At 42.0% G+C, this 15,697-nt stretch overlaps 1 protein-coding gene across 1 annotated transcript in view; it reads right to left on the minus strand.

The window, feature by feature from the left end:
- Positions 1-14,198, minus strand: part of LOC118360913 (beta-catenin-like protein 1) — a 34,512-nt gene extending 20,314 nt beyond the window's left edge. Inside the window, exons 1-11 of the mRNA XM_052485203.1 lie at positions 13,961-14,198; positions 13,286-13,468; positions 13,045-13,151; positions 12,720-12,863; positions 12,502-12,595; positions 12,004-12,097; positions 11,438-11,529; positions 11,178-11,250; positions 10,593-10,651; positions 6,421-6,569; positions 4,263-4,444 (exon numbers count right to left, since the gene is read on the minus strand). Coding sequence (XP_052341163.1) covers positions 4,263-4,444; positions 6,421-6,569; positions 10,593-10,651; positions 11,178-11,250; positions 11,438-11,529; positions 12,004-12,097; positions 12,502-12,595; positions 12,720-12,863; positions 13,045-13,151; positions 13,286-13,468; positions 13,961-13,990 — 1,207 coding nt within the window. The 5' untranslated portion in view covers positions 13,991-14,198. The remainder of the gene's footprint in view (positions 1-4,262; positions 4,445-6,420; positions 6,570-10,592; positions 10,652-11,177; positions 11,251-11,437; positions 11,530-12,003; positions 12,098-12,501; positions 12,596-12,719; positions 12,864-13,044; positions 13,152-13,285; positions 13,469-13,960) is intronic.
- Between the last annotated feature and the right edge of the window lie 1,499 nt (positions 14,199-15,697).

Here is a 15,697-nt window from a genome sequence, read left to right on the forward strand (position 1 = left end):
GTGTTACTGATGGTAGGCTTTGTTACTTTGGTCCCAGCTCTCTGCAGGTCATTCACTAGCTCCCCCCGTGTGCTTCTGGGATTTTTGCTCACCGTTCTTGTGATCATTTTGACCCCATGGGGTGAGATCTTGCGTGGAGCCCCAGATCGAGGGAGATTAGTGGTCTTGTATGTCTTCCATTTCCTAATAATTGCTCCCACAGTTGATTTCTTCAAACCAAGTCCTATATCAACATAACCTAAAAGGCCGCTCAGCAAGGAAGAAGACACTGCTCCAAAACCGGGTTTGCAACTGCACATAAGGACAAAGATCGTACTTTTTGGAGAAATGTCCTTTGGTCTGATGAAACAAAAATAGAACTGTTTGGCCATAATGACCACCGTTATGTTTGGAGGAAAAGGGGGAGGCTTACAAGCCGAAGAACACCATCCCAACCGTGAAAGCATGGGGGTGGCAGCATCATGTTGTGGGGGTGCTTTGCTGCAGGAGGAACTGGTGCACTTCACAAGAGAGATGGCATTATGGGGGGGATTATGTGGATATATTGAAGCAACATCTCAAGACATCAGTCAGGAAGTTAAAGCTTGGTCACAAATGGGTCTTCCAAATGGACAATGACCCCAAGCATACTTCCAAAGTTGTGGAAAAATGGCTTAAGGACAACAAAGTCAAGGTATTGGAGTGACCATCAGAAATCCCTGACCTCCATCCTTTAGAAAATGTGTGGGCAGAACTGAAAAAGCATGTGAGAGGAAAGAGGCCTACAAACCTGACTCAGTTACACCAGCTCTGTCAGGAGGAATGGGGCAAAATTCACCCAACTTAGTGTGGGAAGCTTGTGGAAGGCTACCCAAAATGTTTGACCCAAGTTAAACAAATTAAAGGTAATGCAACCAAATACTAATTGAGTGTATGTAAACTTCTGACCCACTGGGAATGTGATGAAAGAAATAAAAGCTTAAATAAATAATTCTCTCAACTTTTATTCTGACATTTCACATTCTTAAAATAAAGTGGTGATGCTAACTGAACTAAGACAGGGGATTTTTACTGGGATTAAATGTCAGGAATTCTGAAAAACTGAGCTTTATTGTATTTTCTAAGGTGTATGTAAACTTCCGACTTCAACTGTATATACGCATGCACTCACACAAACACACAAATAAATATACATACATACCTATAAATGATATGTATTTATTACTGTTCGCCGAAAACAAATCTCGGTTGACAAACAGCCTAACAACCAAACAATCGACCAGTTGACTAATTAGGGTCAGCCCTAATTTTTTTACACCCCTATTTCGCCTTTGCCAAGATAATCCATCCACCCGACAGGTGTGGCATATCATTAAACTGATTAAACTGCATGCTCACTACACAGGTGCACCTTGTGCTGGAGATAATAAAAAAGCAACAAAGAATGTGCAGTTTTGTTACACACAGATGTCTCAAGTTGAGGGAGCATGCAATTGACATGCTGACTGCAGGAATGTCCACCAAAGCTGTTGACAGATAATTGAATATTCATTTCTCTACCATAAACAGCCCCCGTCATTTTAGAGAATTTACCAGTACATCCAAATGTCCTCACAACCGCAGACCATGTATAAACCAGGCCAACCGAGAAACTCCACATCCAGCTTCTTCATCTGCGGGATCATATGAGGGGGTGCTGAGGAGTATTTCTGTTTGTAATAACCTGGAGCAGCCATCAGGTTAACATGCAAAGAGGGCCACGAGGCAGGCAATTGAGCTTGGAGGAGGAGGAGCAGTAGAGGAGGTTGACAGTGGCAGGTCCTGACAGTTCTCTGCTGGGGACAGATTGAACCTGAACCAGCCGTGTCCTGAGGAAAGCAATCAACCGAGCCCGGCCAGACCAAAGGCACCCCTGCAGGGTACGAACTCTCGTCTACACTGTCTGAGGCAAACTTCCACCATACCTGACTAGAATAGTCCAGGGGAAGAAATCACTTTCAAGGCTGGGCTGCGTTTCATAAGCTATTTTGATGGTTGACAATCATGTGATGGCTTCATTATGGCTCCTGTCATTGATGGGTATCAGCAACATCAAAATGGACTGACCAAGTTCCAAACCAATTCAAAGATATATGTATGCAGGTATGGATGAGTTCCCATTATCAAATTCCCTCATTGACTACACCGGAGACTATGAACAGTTTGAGTTAAAAGGAAAGAGACTATTGGTAGATTGGCCAGCAGCTGGCTTGCCTTTGAAGCTAAACAGGCTTGGTCCTGGTCTGTCCCTAGATGTGAGACCAGATACTGCTGGAAGTGGTGTTGGGACAGTAGGAGGCACTCTCTCCTCTGGTCAAAAAAAATATCCCAGGGCAGTGATTGACACTGCCCAGCGTAAGGTGCCTTCTTTCGGATGGGACATTAAACAGATGTCCTGACTCTCTGTGGGCACTAAAGATCACCAGGCACTTATTGTAAGAGTGGAGGTGTTTACCCCAGTGTCCTTGCTAAATTCCCAATCTGGCCACCTAATCATCCCCAGCTTCCAATTGGCTCATTCATCTCCCCTGTAACTATTCCTCAGGTCATTGCTATAAATGAGAATGTGTTCTCAAGTCAACTTTCCCGGTAAAAAAGACTCAAATTAGTGCAGTATTTTGCACTGATCACAATATCTGTTAATTAGGCCTATTATCTGAAACAAAGTTATAAAAATCTAATTCCACTACAGCTCCTATTCTTCTAATGTAGTTTTAGAATCATGTGAAAACAAGAAGATAGAGATATTAAAGCACCCAGCAGCGTTAGATCGACATCCAAGGAAAACAAAACCAACTACAAAGGGCTGCAGTGCAGTCAGAACTAATGTAAATGGGGTGTTTACTTCTGTTCCATCACACTGTGTGTGCATCATTAGCCTGCTAAATATAGTCTGCCAGAATCTCATTCTATCTATGCAAAACATTAGGACATGAAAATGAATACAGACCTTAAAAAGGTACGCTATTGTGAGTCATCACATTCTGCAAAGATCCTCTGCAATGTTTTTTTCTCAAAACCACTGTATGCAAATGTGGTCCGACAATTCACAGCCAATGGGCCTCAGTATATTTTCAGAGGCGATTTAATGGAGATCAATCTCTTATAATGATGGAGAGGGGTTTGGAGTGCTTTACCTATTAATTACTTAAACTCTCATTTGTGTAGCCCTAATAGATTCATTAATTATGACTGCATTGTGTTATTTTTGAGAACCACTTTCTTGTTTAAAAAAAAAAATCACTACAGCAGAGGAGACACTAATTACTGTCAAAAACTATGACAAATCAATCATGCATCCTCAAAACAATATCAAATTAATGGTAAAACATTGTTGCTATGAAAAAAGCTGTGACTTTCAAAAAGTTGAAAAAGTGGCAAATAAAGCTTACACTAAATAATTGGTCATCACTCACAATAATAAATACAATACAAACGATGTAAGGACAAACATAACTAATGCTTAGTATCATCGTCATTTAGTAAATAGGCCTATCTCAGTCAAGAAATTATGCAATGCATTAGGGACATGCCTAGGAATATTATAATCCAAAGGTATGTTACGAGCTGTAGCCCACTGCTCTATGGCCTAGATGCCCTCCGGCATCAGCCCACAATTATAGTGAGCATTCAAAGCAGCACACAGCACAGCAGCGTAACCACACTTAATGGCAGTTTGGCTTGGCTGTGACTAGTAGGAGGTCCATCAGTGGGAGCACCAGGGGGATAAGCTTTAGCGGGCCCTGTTATGTCTGGCTTCCTACTCGGAGGTTCAGGCAGGTCTCAGGTTAATTCATTCCGTCCCACAGATGAAGGAGACAGACAAAGGAAGCCAATTTGTGGGCCGTCCGGACGTATGAGATATAATTAAAAGACAGAGAAGGCAGGGTTTCCCCTATATTCATTTAGCAGTGGCGCCGCTGCTAAATCGAGGCAGCCACTGCAAAAACCAAAAGGGGGCTAGGGAGGGGTGGCTGATAAGCGCCGATGCTTTCATTTTCTTATTTCACAACTCAAGAGTGGATTCTGAGAGGAACAGGAGAAAAACCAATCAAGGTTAGATTGATAACTTAAATCGACAGACGAAAAAGCCATTAGACAAACCAGATTAGATCTCCTGTCCTGTTAAATTGTGTTTTGGGTACAGACATTGGACAACTGTGAGCAATTGCCCTAAACTCAGACAAGCAAAAATATTTCATTGTTTATAAAAGGAAATTTGGAGAGTATAAACATTTGCAAACCTTCATGTTCTTTGTCTGCGGCCCCAGCTTTCCTCATCTTCTTGGGGGTCTTCATGAACAGGGGGAAAATGGTCCTCAAGCCCAGGATGTCCACAAACTTGTGGCAGTTATCAGAACCCTCTGGGCCAATCATGCCGTGGTCTAAGACCCTCAGAGCGCTGGTCCGAGACATTTTCTTTTCCCTGGGAAGAGTGCAAAATAATAAAACATTATAATAACTATAAGGGATCAATTATCTCAGGCACAACAGCAGCAAGGACATGATTGTCTTTTGCCAGGCACACAGACTCCACTATATATACAAAAGTATGTGGACACCCCTTCAAATTAGTGGATTCGGCTACTTCAGCCACATCCGTTGCTGACATGTGTAGAAAATCAAGCACACCGCCATGCAATCTCCATAGACAAACATTGGTTGTAGAATGGACTTACTGAAGAGCTCAGTGACTTTCAATGTGGTTCTATCATAGGATGCCACCTTTCAAACAAGTCAGTTCGTCAAACTTCTGCCCTGCAAGAGCTGCCCCGGGCAAATGTAAGTACTGTTATTGTGAAGTAGACAAGTTGAGGAGCAACATCGGCTCAGCCACGAAGTGGTAGGTCACACAAGCTCACAGAATGGGACCACCGAGTGCTGAAGTGCGTAAAAATCGTCTGTCCTCGGTTGCAACACTCACTACCGAGTTCCAAACTGCTTCTGGAAGTAACGGCAGCACACGATCTGTTCGTCAGGGGCTTCATGAAATGGATTTCCATGGCGGAGCAGGCACACACAAGCCTAAGATCACCATGAGCAATGCCAAGTGTCGGCTGGAGTGTGTAAAGTTCGCCGCCATTGGACTCTGGAGCAGTGGAAACGCATTCTCTGGAGTGATGAATCACGATTCACCATCTGGCAGTCAGACAGACTAATCTTGGTTTGGTGGATGCAAGGAGAACGCCAACTGTCTTAACGCATAGAGCAAACTGTAAAGTTTGGTGGAGGAGGAATAATGATCTAGGGCTGTTTTTCATGGTTGCACAGAGCCCTGACCTCAACTACATTAAACACCTTTGGGATGAATTGGAATGCCGACTGTGAGCCAGGCCTAATCACCCAACCTCAGTAATGCTGAATGGAAGCAGGTCCCTGCAACAATGTTCCAACATCTAGTGGAAAGCCTTCCCAGAAGAATGGAGGCTGTTATAGCAGCAATGGGGGGACCAACTCCATATTAATTCCCATGATTTTGGAATGAGATGTTTGACAAGCAGGTGTCCACATACAGTACACTACATTACCAAAGGTATGTAACCTAGCTACAAGGAGTCCCTTGCAACTTGCAGTCCTTTAAGAAGCTTATGAGGAAGTAATATTTTCGACAAAGTTAAAGTTAAGAATTTAGATAGAGGCAATTATAAAGATGCCTTCAACCGTGTTCCTAAGCTCATATTGCAAACCCCTTGATAAATCCTAACCTCTACAAAAATAGAGAAAACTATTGAAGCAGAGGTGCAGAACTTATGATTCTGTGAATCTAAAGAGAAGTAAAAAGAGAGAGTTACGTGTTGCTCTCTAGATAACCTATTCTGAGAGCCTTCTGTGGATAATTTAAAAGCGGGTTTTGCATCGCTAGAATTAGATATCGATTTTGGTTTTAAATCGGTCTGCCTGCCAGGCGTCGTCATGATGATTAGAGCTTGGGCATGGAGGGTTTCATAAATACATGTAATGTCTCTTTATTGCTCTTTAAGGTCCCGTCGTGGTGCTGCAGCGCTCTGTCGGCTGATTGATTGGACTGGCAGCTGAGCAGAGACAGAGACATGCTGTGCAAAAACAAAGACATCACTCAACCCTGGGGTTCGTGGTGCGCCCTCTGACAGCCTAAACAGCAAACAAAAGTTGAGTTCAAAGATGTCAATTTACATATATCCCTACTGCGTAATGATATCAGATCACCAGTGACCTGTGTGAATTGAAAGGAGGGTTGAAATTAGAAAAGGACTACAGCCAAGCCGGGGAACTGTCCATCTCTACATTCGGCCTCCATTGAGGTACTTGGATGATGATTTGTTTTAGCTGAAAAGCTTAGGACATTAAATTATTGAAACATCAAAACTCAGCTGTGTGTGGAGACTCATTTCTTCAGGAGGTGTTAAACATCTGGGTCTTTACCTAAGCATGAGGTTCATGAGCTGCAGACCCTCTCCCCTGAGGAAGCGATCCCGGTTGGCAGCCAGCATCAGACAGGAGCACATGGCATCAAACAGGTTCTCCATCATCTCCTGCTCCTCCGCTGTGGCTGGGTTGTGGCGTTTGAATACCTGAAGGGGAATGACACCCACACTTCTGTCTATCAACTGTGATGCTGGTAAATTCAGTTTAAATGATGAGAGTTTCAACAGTGTAACTGGAAATCATCTTGGGGTGTGTATGAAACACCTCACATAGACCAGTATTCAACTAAATGCATTTTAGGTGCAATGCTGTGTAGTGCCCTGAGAACTAAGGACACACTAAAAGCTTGCAACCAGCATCGCCAACAGAGTGAAGAGACTTACAAAGCACAGCAGAAAATCTGTCTAAAATCAAGTTACACTTCTAAGTCTTATTCATTTGCGTCAGACATCATTATTACTACAGGCCTTGAATATATCAAATAGTATAATAATTAGCCAAAAGGCTGTTTTTGTGAGCCCAACACACCCTGTCTCTAGAGAGAAATTAAGTCAAGATCTGTGGGATGCTGGGCTGAAGGAAGTTATAGTTTTCATCAAGCAAATATTCCTAGAAGTTCAGGGCATAAATGTTGCAATTAACCACAATGACCAAAATCCATTGCGCCTGTTCTTTCCGGCTAGGACAGAGATGGATATACTTTTACACCTGCTACGTTAGGTTAGATAAACACAGACCACAGACTGCACGAGAGAGGAATGTACACAACGAAAGACACGGATAGAGACTGTTCATGAAAGTATGTACTTTGATGAACTAGTCAAATGATTTTACCAGACAGCTCTGCAGAATACTTAAGCGGTCGGCATGCTTTAGACCGCTTTAGTTCAGCTGACGCCTTGCTGAGTGGCGAACAGAACGAGTGTGCTCGCATCCTCCCTTACAATCCTCTTCGCTTGAAGATTTTGAAATGGAAAAAAGCGGCAATAGTGCTGTTTGTCCATTTTGAGTCGCCGTAGCCAGTATACACTTCCTCAAAATAGTCAGAATTAATCTCAAATAAGGCAAGAAAAATGTTAACGTGGTTTGCTGAGGAAATCTTAGTTGCGCAATTTTACGTCTAACAAAGACTTTAGTTCAATATTTCTCGACTATTTTTTATTTATTTGATTTCACCAGGTAGGCAAGTTGAGAACAAGTTCTCATTTACAATTGCGACCTGGCCAAGATAAAGCAAAGCAGTTAGATAATAATTATAATATAATTAAGAATCCGTACTGACCAATCACCGACAAAAGGGGTGTAGACTTCGGCAACCGACTTCAGCTTTCCTCAAGGGGGAAAAAAATGTGTCCCCGAACAGCCAAAAACGCCCTTACCGAAGTCCAAAACGTCACAAAATAGCCATAATAAGTGCACAAACGGACGCCTCTAGACAGGCTAGTTTAGCTAGATAGGATGACTAAAGACAGTACAGTATGGGGAGCACAGAGATAACGTTGTCTGGCTGACTGCTACTGCCTGAGCAGAGATGAGATGATGCCTTTAAGGAATGAAAAATAAACTCATCAATTAAAAACTAAGTAATATACACAACTCAAATAGTGCATTATTTCATAAGAATTTCCTGCATTTCTATTGATGTCCTCAATGTGGATTTTACCCCCAATGTTTTGGCAATTGGATGTTCATTATTTTTCCATTAAAAATATCAAAAATATATATTTTTATGTCATTATTTCATAATACATTTACTGCAATTATATTTTAAATAATCAAACCAATCCCGAAGCGACCTCAAAAAGCACTAATCGCTCAGCATGATGTGAATACGGAGGACATACAGTCGTGGCCAAAAGTTGAGAATGACACAAATATTAATTTTCAATGCCTGCTGCCTCAGTTTGTATGATGGCAATTTGCATATACTCCAGAATGTTATGAAGAGTGATCAGATGAATTGCAATTAATTGCAAAGTCCCTCTTTGCCATGCAAATTAACTGAATCCCCCAAAAACATTTCCACTGCATTTCAGCCCTGCCACAAAAGGACCAGCTGACATCATGTCAGTGACTCTCTCTTTAACACAGGTGTGAGTGTTGACGAGGACAAGGCTGGGGATCACTCTGTCATGCTGATCGAGTTCGAACAACAGACTGGAAGCTTCAAAAGGAGAGTGGTGCTTGGAATCATTGATCTTCCTCTGTCAACTATGGTTACCTGCAAGGAAACACATGCCGTCATCATTGCTTTGCATAAAAAGGGATTCACAGGCAAGGATATTGTTGCCAGTAAGATTTCACCTAAATCAACCATTTATCGGATCATCAAGAACTTCAAGGAGAGCGGTTTAATTGTTGTGAAGAAGGCTTCAGGACGCCCAAGAAAGTCCAGCAAGCACCAGGACTGTCTCCTAAAGTTGATTCAGCTGCGGGATCGGGGCACCACCAGTACAGAGCTTGCTCAGGAATGTCAGCAAGCAGGTGTGAGTGCATCTGCACACACAGTGAGGCAAAGACTTTGAGGATGGCCTGGTATCAAGAAGGGCAGCAAAGAAGCCACTTCTATCCATGAAAAACATCAGGGACAGACTGATATTCTGCAAAAGGTACAGGGATTGGACTGCTGAGGACTGGGGTAAAGTCATTTTCTCTGACGAATCCCCTTTCCGATTGTTTGGGGCATCCAGAAAAAAGCTTGTCCGGAGAAGACAGGGTGAGTGCTACCATCAGTCCTGTGTCATGCTAACAGTAAAGCATCCTGAGACCATTAATGTGTGGGGTTGCTGCTCAGCCAAGGGATTTTTTTGCCTAAGAACACAGCCATGAATAAAGAACGGCACCAACAAATCCTCTGAGAGCAACTTCCCCCAACCATCCAGGAACAGTTTGGTGATGAACAATGCCTTTTCTAGCATGATGGCGCACCTTGCCATAAGGAAAAAGTGATAACTAAGTGACTCTGGGAAAAAACATTGATATTTTGAGTCCATGGCCAGGAAACTCCCCAGTCCTTAATCCCAATGAGAACTTGTAGTCAATCCTCAAGAGGCGGGTGGACAAACAAAAACCCACAAATTCTGACAAACTCCAACTCAGGATGTGGCCCAGAAGTAATTTAATAGCATGCCAGGGCGGATTGCAGAGGTCTTGAAAAAGAAGGGTCAACACTGCAAATATTGACTCTCTGCATCAACTTCATGTAATTGTCATTAAAAGCATTTGACACTTATGAAATGCTTGTAATTATACTTCATCATTCCATAGGAACATCTGACAAAAATATCTAAAAAGACATTGAAGCAGCAAACTTTGTGGAAATTAATATTTGTGTCATTCTCAAAACTTTTGGCCGCGACTGTACAGTTCTTATGATCTGCTGAAACTTCAACAGTGTGAGGTGAGTTTGAGACATGGATGAATCAGAGAGAGAGGAGCTAGGGTTGGGCGGTATCATGATTTCCATAACGTTCCTGTACCATACCGGGGGATATGGTATTACCGGCACTATTTCTACCAAACATTTTTTTTGTATGTAGGAAGATATTGCGGATGCTAGCTAAATGCTAACAAGCGAACATAAACTAAATGCAATGTCAGACAACACAGCTCATGAAATTATACAACTAGCTATCTCAAAAGGCTACTCACACTTAATCCAGGAGGAGTTTGATTGTCTCTGCTGTAACCAAGAAGCTTAATCTTGCAAGCTAGCCACCTATAGCTAGCACTATTGGTTAGAGCCTGTAAGTAAGCATTTCACAGTGACGTCTTCACCGGTTGTATTCGGCACACGTGAGAAATTAACTTTGATTTGAAGTTAGTAAACCAAATGCATAGCTGGAACACTGAGCTGGAGAAAATGTATTTGGCACATCTAAGATCGTTAACTTATAGAGTTATAATATGTTTAGCTGTGTTTAGCTCTTTTGTGCTGCTCAACATTGGATTGTCACATTACGTTTACTCCATGTGCTCTTTGAAAAACAAACATACCATGTGACATGTTCATATGAATTTTTGTTAATACAATTTTTATAAATAATAATACTTTTTGGGGGGGGACAATGTATTGAAAATCATACAGTCAGTACTTCAAAATACTCCGGTATAGGGTATATTGCACAAGCCTAGGAGAAGCAGTAGAATATGTGATAAGACAGGCTTACAGAGAGCTGCTGCAGTAACACGTCAATTCCATCCAGCTCCCCCAAGAGCTCCCTGGTGCCTGGAAGTAGAGTGAGAGAGAAGAGGTGGGAGGAGAGGAAAAATAGAAGAGGAGGATGCAGGGAGTGGAAAGGAGAAAGAGGGAGAGAGATAGAGAAATGGAAGGAGAGAGAGACAAACTGTTGAAGGAGTATGGCGCATAAACATTGAAAAACATGGTGATAAAAACCAAGGGAGAAGATGAATCGATCCAGCTCTTGAGCTGCTATATGCAACACAGCACAACCAACCCAGGTAGCTAAACTCACTCAGAGGGGAACAGAGAGGAAAATGAGATAGAACTCAAAAAGAATATCAATGTATCCCAGTCCATTACTGATCTGGACATGGTGCATGTCTGTCGTCCTGCAGCACTTCAAGGTCTTCTAGACCCAGCCACTCAGACAAATAGTATACTTTAACCGGTCATGATACTCTACTATTTTGGTCCACAGCCACAACAATCACCTCTACGGCTGACTACATTAGTTGAAAACCATTTTCATCACATTGTACAGCAACTACAGAGAAAAGGGCTGGAAACGTACTGTCATTGTTTTGAAGCAAGATAGCCAAGACTTCACTGCAGTACAGCTTGTTAGCATCGAAAGGAATCTTTGCCTGAAAGAGAGAGGGGCAAAATCAGTGATAACATGACAAAATCTGTGACAGCATGAGCAATTGAAAGCCTATATACACCATACTGTAGGTATAGTTCTATAACAGACATTTCAACCAGACATATTGACGCAGACTACATACGGCATCAATAACCAATGGAATGTGTCATCTTCAGTTATAGCCTGACCTTGATTCTTTTTAGCAACCACTGCATGAGTCCTTGCTGAGCTGCTTCTGTGCACAGGCCAGGCCTGAACTCTGCCATATTCTCAATGATGGCTGATGGAGAGAAGAGAGGTGAATATGGGACTATCAAATTATGACAGCACCCCCTGAGAAGTATACAGGTCTCAGATACCTTTGCTAATATTTGCATTATAAAGCCATCTGAGACACCTCACTCATTCAGCAGAAAGGCGGCAAAACCCCAATGGAAAAAAGAGCGAGAGAGAGAGAGAGAAGTAGTGGGAGAGATGGAGAGAGAGAGTCAATGAGTGAGAGACACACAGAAAGAGAGACCTGCTGGAGGAGAAGGAAGCCTTTATCACTAATTCCAACTGAACAGACACCATCCTGAGGACATGAGCCTGTAGGCCCCAACCAGGAGGCAGACAAAATACTTATTCAAGCCTGGAGAGCTGTCTTGATATACGCCATAAAACACAAGAAGTACTGAGCCCAAATGGCATTTTACGAAGATAAATAATCCCCATATTTTGTCCAATCATGTACACATTGTGCAGTGCGGCTTACCTAACGTGTTGTAGACTCCATCAGCTTCCTCCTTCACCTGCTCATCCAGCCTCTCCATGTTCTGCACCAGAAGGGCCACAACCTGTCCCTCCAGCTAGTTAGAAAAAGAGACAGGTTGTCATCACAGGATTACGGGATACTGTGTCGTGTGTGACAACATTAAAGGCTCATGCCTCATTTCCACTGCTAATTTATAAGTTGTGTAAGACCAGAGCGATTTCACCTTTGCCTCCATGGACTTTTTAAATGTCAGCAGACTTTATGACGGGGCACTCAACCTTTCCCAGAAAATGGCCAATGATTTTGCTGCTGTCAAAGTGAGTGCAAAGGGAGGGCTAAAATAGACTATTTTAACTATGGCCATTAGCTGGGATTGAATGTGCTTTTTCTATTGAGATCATTATAATCAGCATCAATATGGTTGTGGATGCATGAGAAATAAGAAAATGCCAGAACCAAAATGCATGCATTGATTGTATACAAACAAACTGGACTCACCAAAGAGTCTATGAGTACTTCAGCCCCCTCCTCACTTTCATGAAGTGTGTCGATGTCTGTCAGCTCTTGTAACAAATCAACCACTGCAATGGCTATATGTAGGAAAGGCTAAGGATTTTTTCAGTTTATCCTGGGTTCAGTCAAATGCATAGAATAACAGGTACATTAACTGAATTAAAGAGTGAAGGATGCTTAGTAAGCCATCTTTGAAGGAAAGGATATCTGTGTTCTCATGGCTGAGTAAGCCCAGTAGGGAATGGACAGCATTGAGCTCTACCAACAGGTGGTAGAGATCAGGCATGGTGGCTATGACATGCATCTCCTGGATGATGTCATTCAAATCCAGCTCTGTTTCCATGAACCTGGACAGCGGAGTAATAAAATATGTTGTACATGGAAAATAAGTCCTGTCTTGTTGAATGCAATGTCATGTTATTGAAGCAGCAAGTCAATTTACCCTTACCATAGATTGATAACTTCTTAAGCAATAATATTTAATGTATAGCTGAACTCAGGAGGAACACTTCCCTCTCATTAACTTACCTTCCTGGGGTGTCTGGGAACTTTATCCTCAGCTCTTGGTTCTTGTAGGACCTTTTTTCAAAGGTCAAGATCATTTTCTTCACTGAACTCTCATCCACTGGTTCACCCTGTATAATTACAACAAAAAAGAGTGCCCTTTAGTGAAAAGTGTTACCAAGACAACATAAAAGTATTTTAGGAACAAGATCAGCACATTAAGCTATGTATGCATATATTATCATGTCACTTAAGCTTTTCCCACCTCTTGGTCATCTGCGTCCTCATCATCATCCATGAGTTTCTCCAGTATTCTCTTCCTATCACCACTCGGGTCTTCACTGTCATCTCCCTCCAGGTGTCTGGCCAGTTCTCTGCCAGCCTTTTTGTTTCTGGGGTCATCATCATCATCATCACCAGCCCGTAGACGTTTTGCCCCCCTGTCAGGCTACAATGAGCATTAACACATGTTAAGCAGGTACATCAAAACAGGAAGGTCATATGGCTTTGCAATGTATCTAAGTGAAGAGAAAATTAAAATGCATTCATCGTCAAATGTAAATAGTACTTGATTCCTATAACATAATGTTAGTTTTTATATTTGATGCTCAAATTATATTCCATGAGAGGGACACTGCTTTACCTAGCTAGCTAATACAGCTGAACTAGGCAAGAGTTTATCAAACTAGTTACAACAGAATAGTTGGCTAGCTAACGTTAGTTAGCAAAGTAGCAAGACTAACTTGCCATCTTTTTCATCTGTCACATCCTTAACTTAGCTAGTAAACTTGGTTTATTAGCTAACTAGCAATCATGTTAGCCTGTTCGCTAGCCAATGTGGCTATGGTCAAAGACAATGGCGGTGGCTTAAACATTTATTTTGCAAGCTAGTCAACAATTGCAGCAAACACTAAGGATATGTCTCACTAACGAACGTTACCTGATAATTCAGTAGCTCGCCTACATCCATGATAAAAGGTTATCCAAAACGTGGAAAAATAAACCATTAAATGTTAAGTTATCGGCAACAGTTAGCAAGCTCCAGCTATCCACAAAGAATACAGGCTAACTTGCTAGTCTTGCAATTTTCCGCTATCAACTCAAAACAGAAAAATCTGTCGCAAAGAACTTCGTTGTCGTGATATTCCGAGGAGTCATGGGAAACTGCAAACAGGAGTGTCTGGAAGTGGGTGTGTCAACAGAAGTGGGAGGCTGAACAGAAGTTGGTGTATGGAAAGCGAATTAGCTAATTGGACAGATTTGTTGCCGCTCAAAACCGTTCTGAGTGGCTGCTGTGTATTTTCAAGCTTTCGGAGTGTGGTCTTGGTCGGCAGAAATAATAGTAAGAAATGTCAGTTAGACTAATATTTTGCCATGCACTTTGAGCTGTGTCTTTGGTGTAGCTACCTAAGTTCTTTGTAGATGTATACAAGCTAGCTTGTTATTGCTGCATAACATTAATGTGACTATAATCCTCCAACCTAGCCTGTTAAAGTACACTGAACAAAAATATGAACGCAGCATGCAACAATTTCAAAGATTTTAGTTACAATTCATATAAGGAAATCAGTCAATTGAAATACATTCATTAGACCCAAATGTATGTATTTCAGGTGATTGGGAATACAGTTATGCATCAGTTGGTCACAGATACCTAAAAAGTAGGGGCGTGGATCAGAAAACCAGTCAGTCAGTATCTGGTGTGACCACCATTTGCTTCATACAGCACCACACATCTCCTTGATCAGGCTGTTGATTGTGACCTGTGGAATATTGCTCCTCTTCAATGGCAGTGCGAAGTTGCTGGATGTTGGCAGGAACTGGAACACGCTGTCATGCACTTTGATCCAGTGCATCCCAAACATGCTCAATGGGTGACATGGCAAATCACATCAAATGTTATTTGTCACATACACATGGTTAGCAGATGTTAATGCGAGTGTAGCGAAATGCTTGTGCTTCTAGTTCCGACAATGCGGTAATAACCAACAAGTAATCGAACTAACAATTCCAAAACTACTGTCTTATACACAGTGTAAGGGGATAAAGAATATGTACATAAGGATATATGAATGAGTGATGGTACAGAGCAGCATAGGCAAGATACAGTAGATGGTATCGAGTACAGTATATACATATGAGATGAGTATGTAAACAAAGTGGCATAGTTAAAGTGGTTAGTGATACATGTATTACATAAGGATGCAGTCGATGATATAGACGCCCAATTTCAGTTTTTGATTTGTTAAAAAAGTTTGAAATATCCAATAAATGTCGTTCCACTTCATGATTGTGTCCCACTTGTTGTTGATTCTTCACAAAATAATACAGTTTTATATCTTTATGTTTGAAGCCTGAAATGTGGCAAAAGGTCGCAAAGTTCAAGGGGGCCGAATACTTTCGCAAGGCACTGTAACATTATATAAGGTAGCATTGTTTAAAGTGGCTAGTGATGTATTTACATCATTTCCCATCAATTCCCATTATTAAAGTGGCTAGAGTTGAGTCAGTGTCAGTGTGTTGGCAGCAGCCACTCAATGTTAGTGGTGGCTGTTTAACAGTCTGATGGCCTTGAGATAGAAGCTGTTTTTCAGTCTCTCGGTCCCAGCTTTGATGCACATGTACTGACCTCGCCTTCTGGATGATAGCGGGGTGAACAGGCAGTGGCTCGGGTGGT

The sequence above is a fragment of the Oncorhynchus keta genome, chromosome 28 (genome assembly GCF_023373465.1).
Source record: "Oncorhynchus keta strain PuntledgeMale-10-30-2019 chromosome 28, Oket_V2, whole genome shotgun sequence".
Classification (NCBI taxonomy): domain Eukaryota; kingdom Metazoa; phylum Chordata; class Actinopteri; order Salmoniformes; family Salmonidae; genus Oncorhynchus; species Oncorhynchus keta.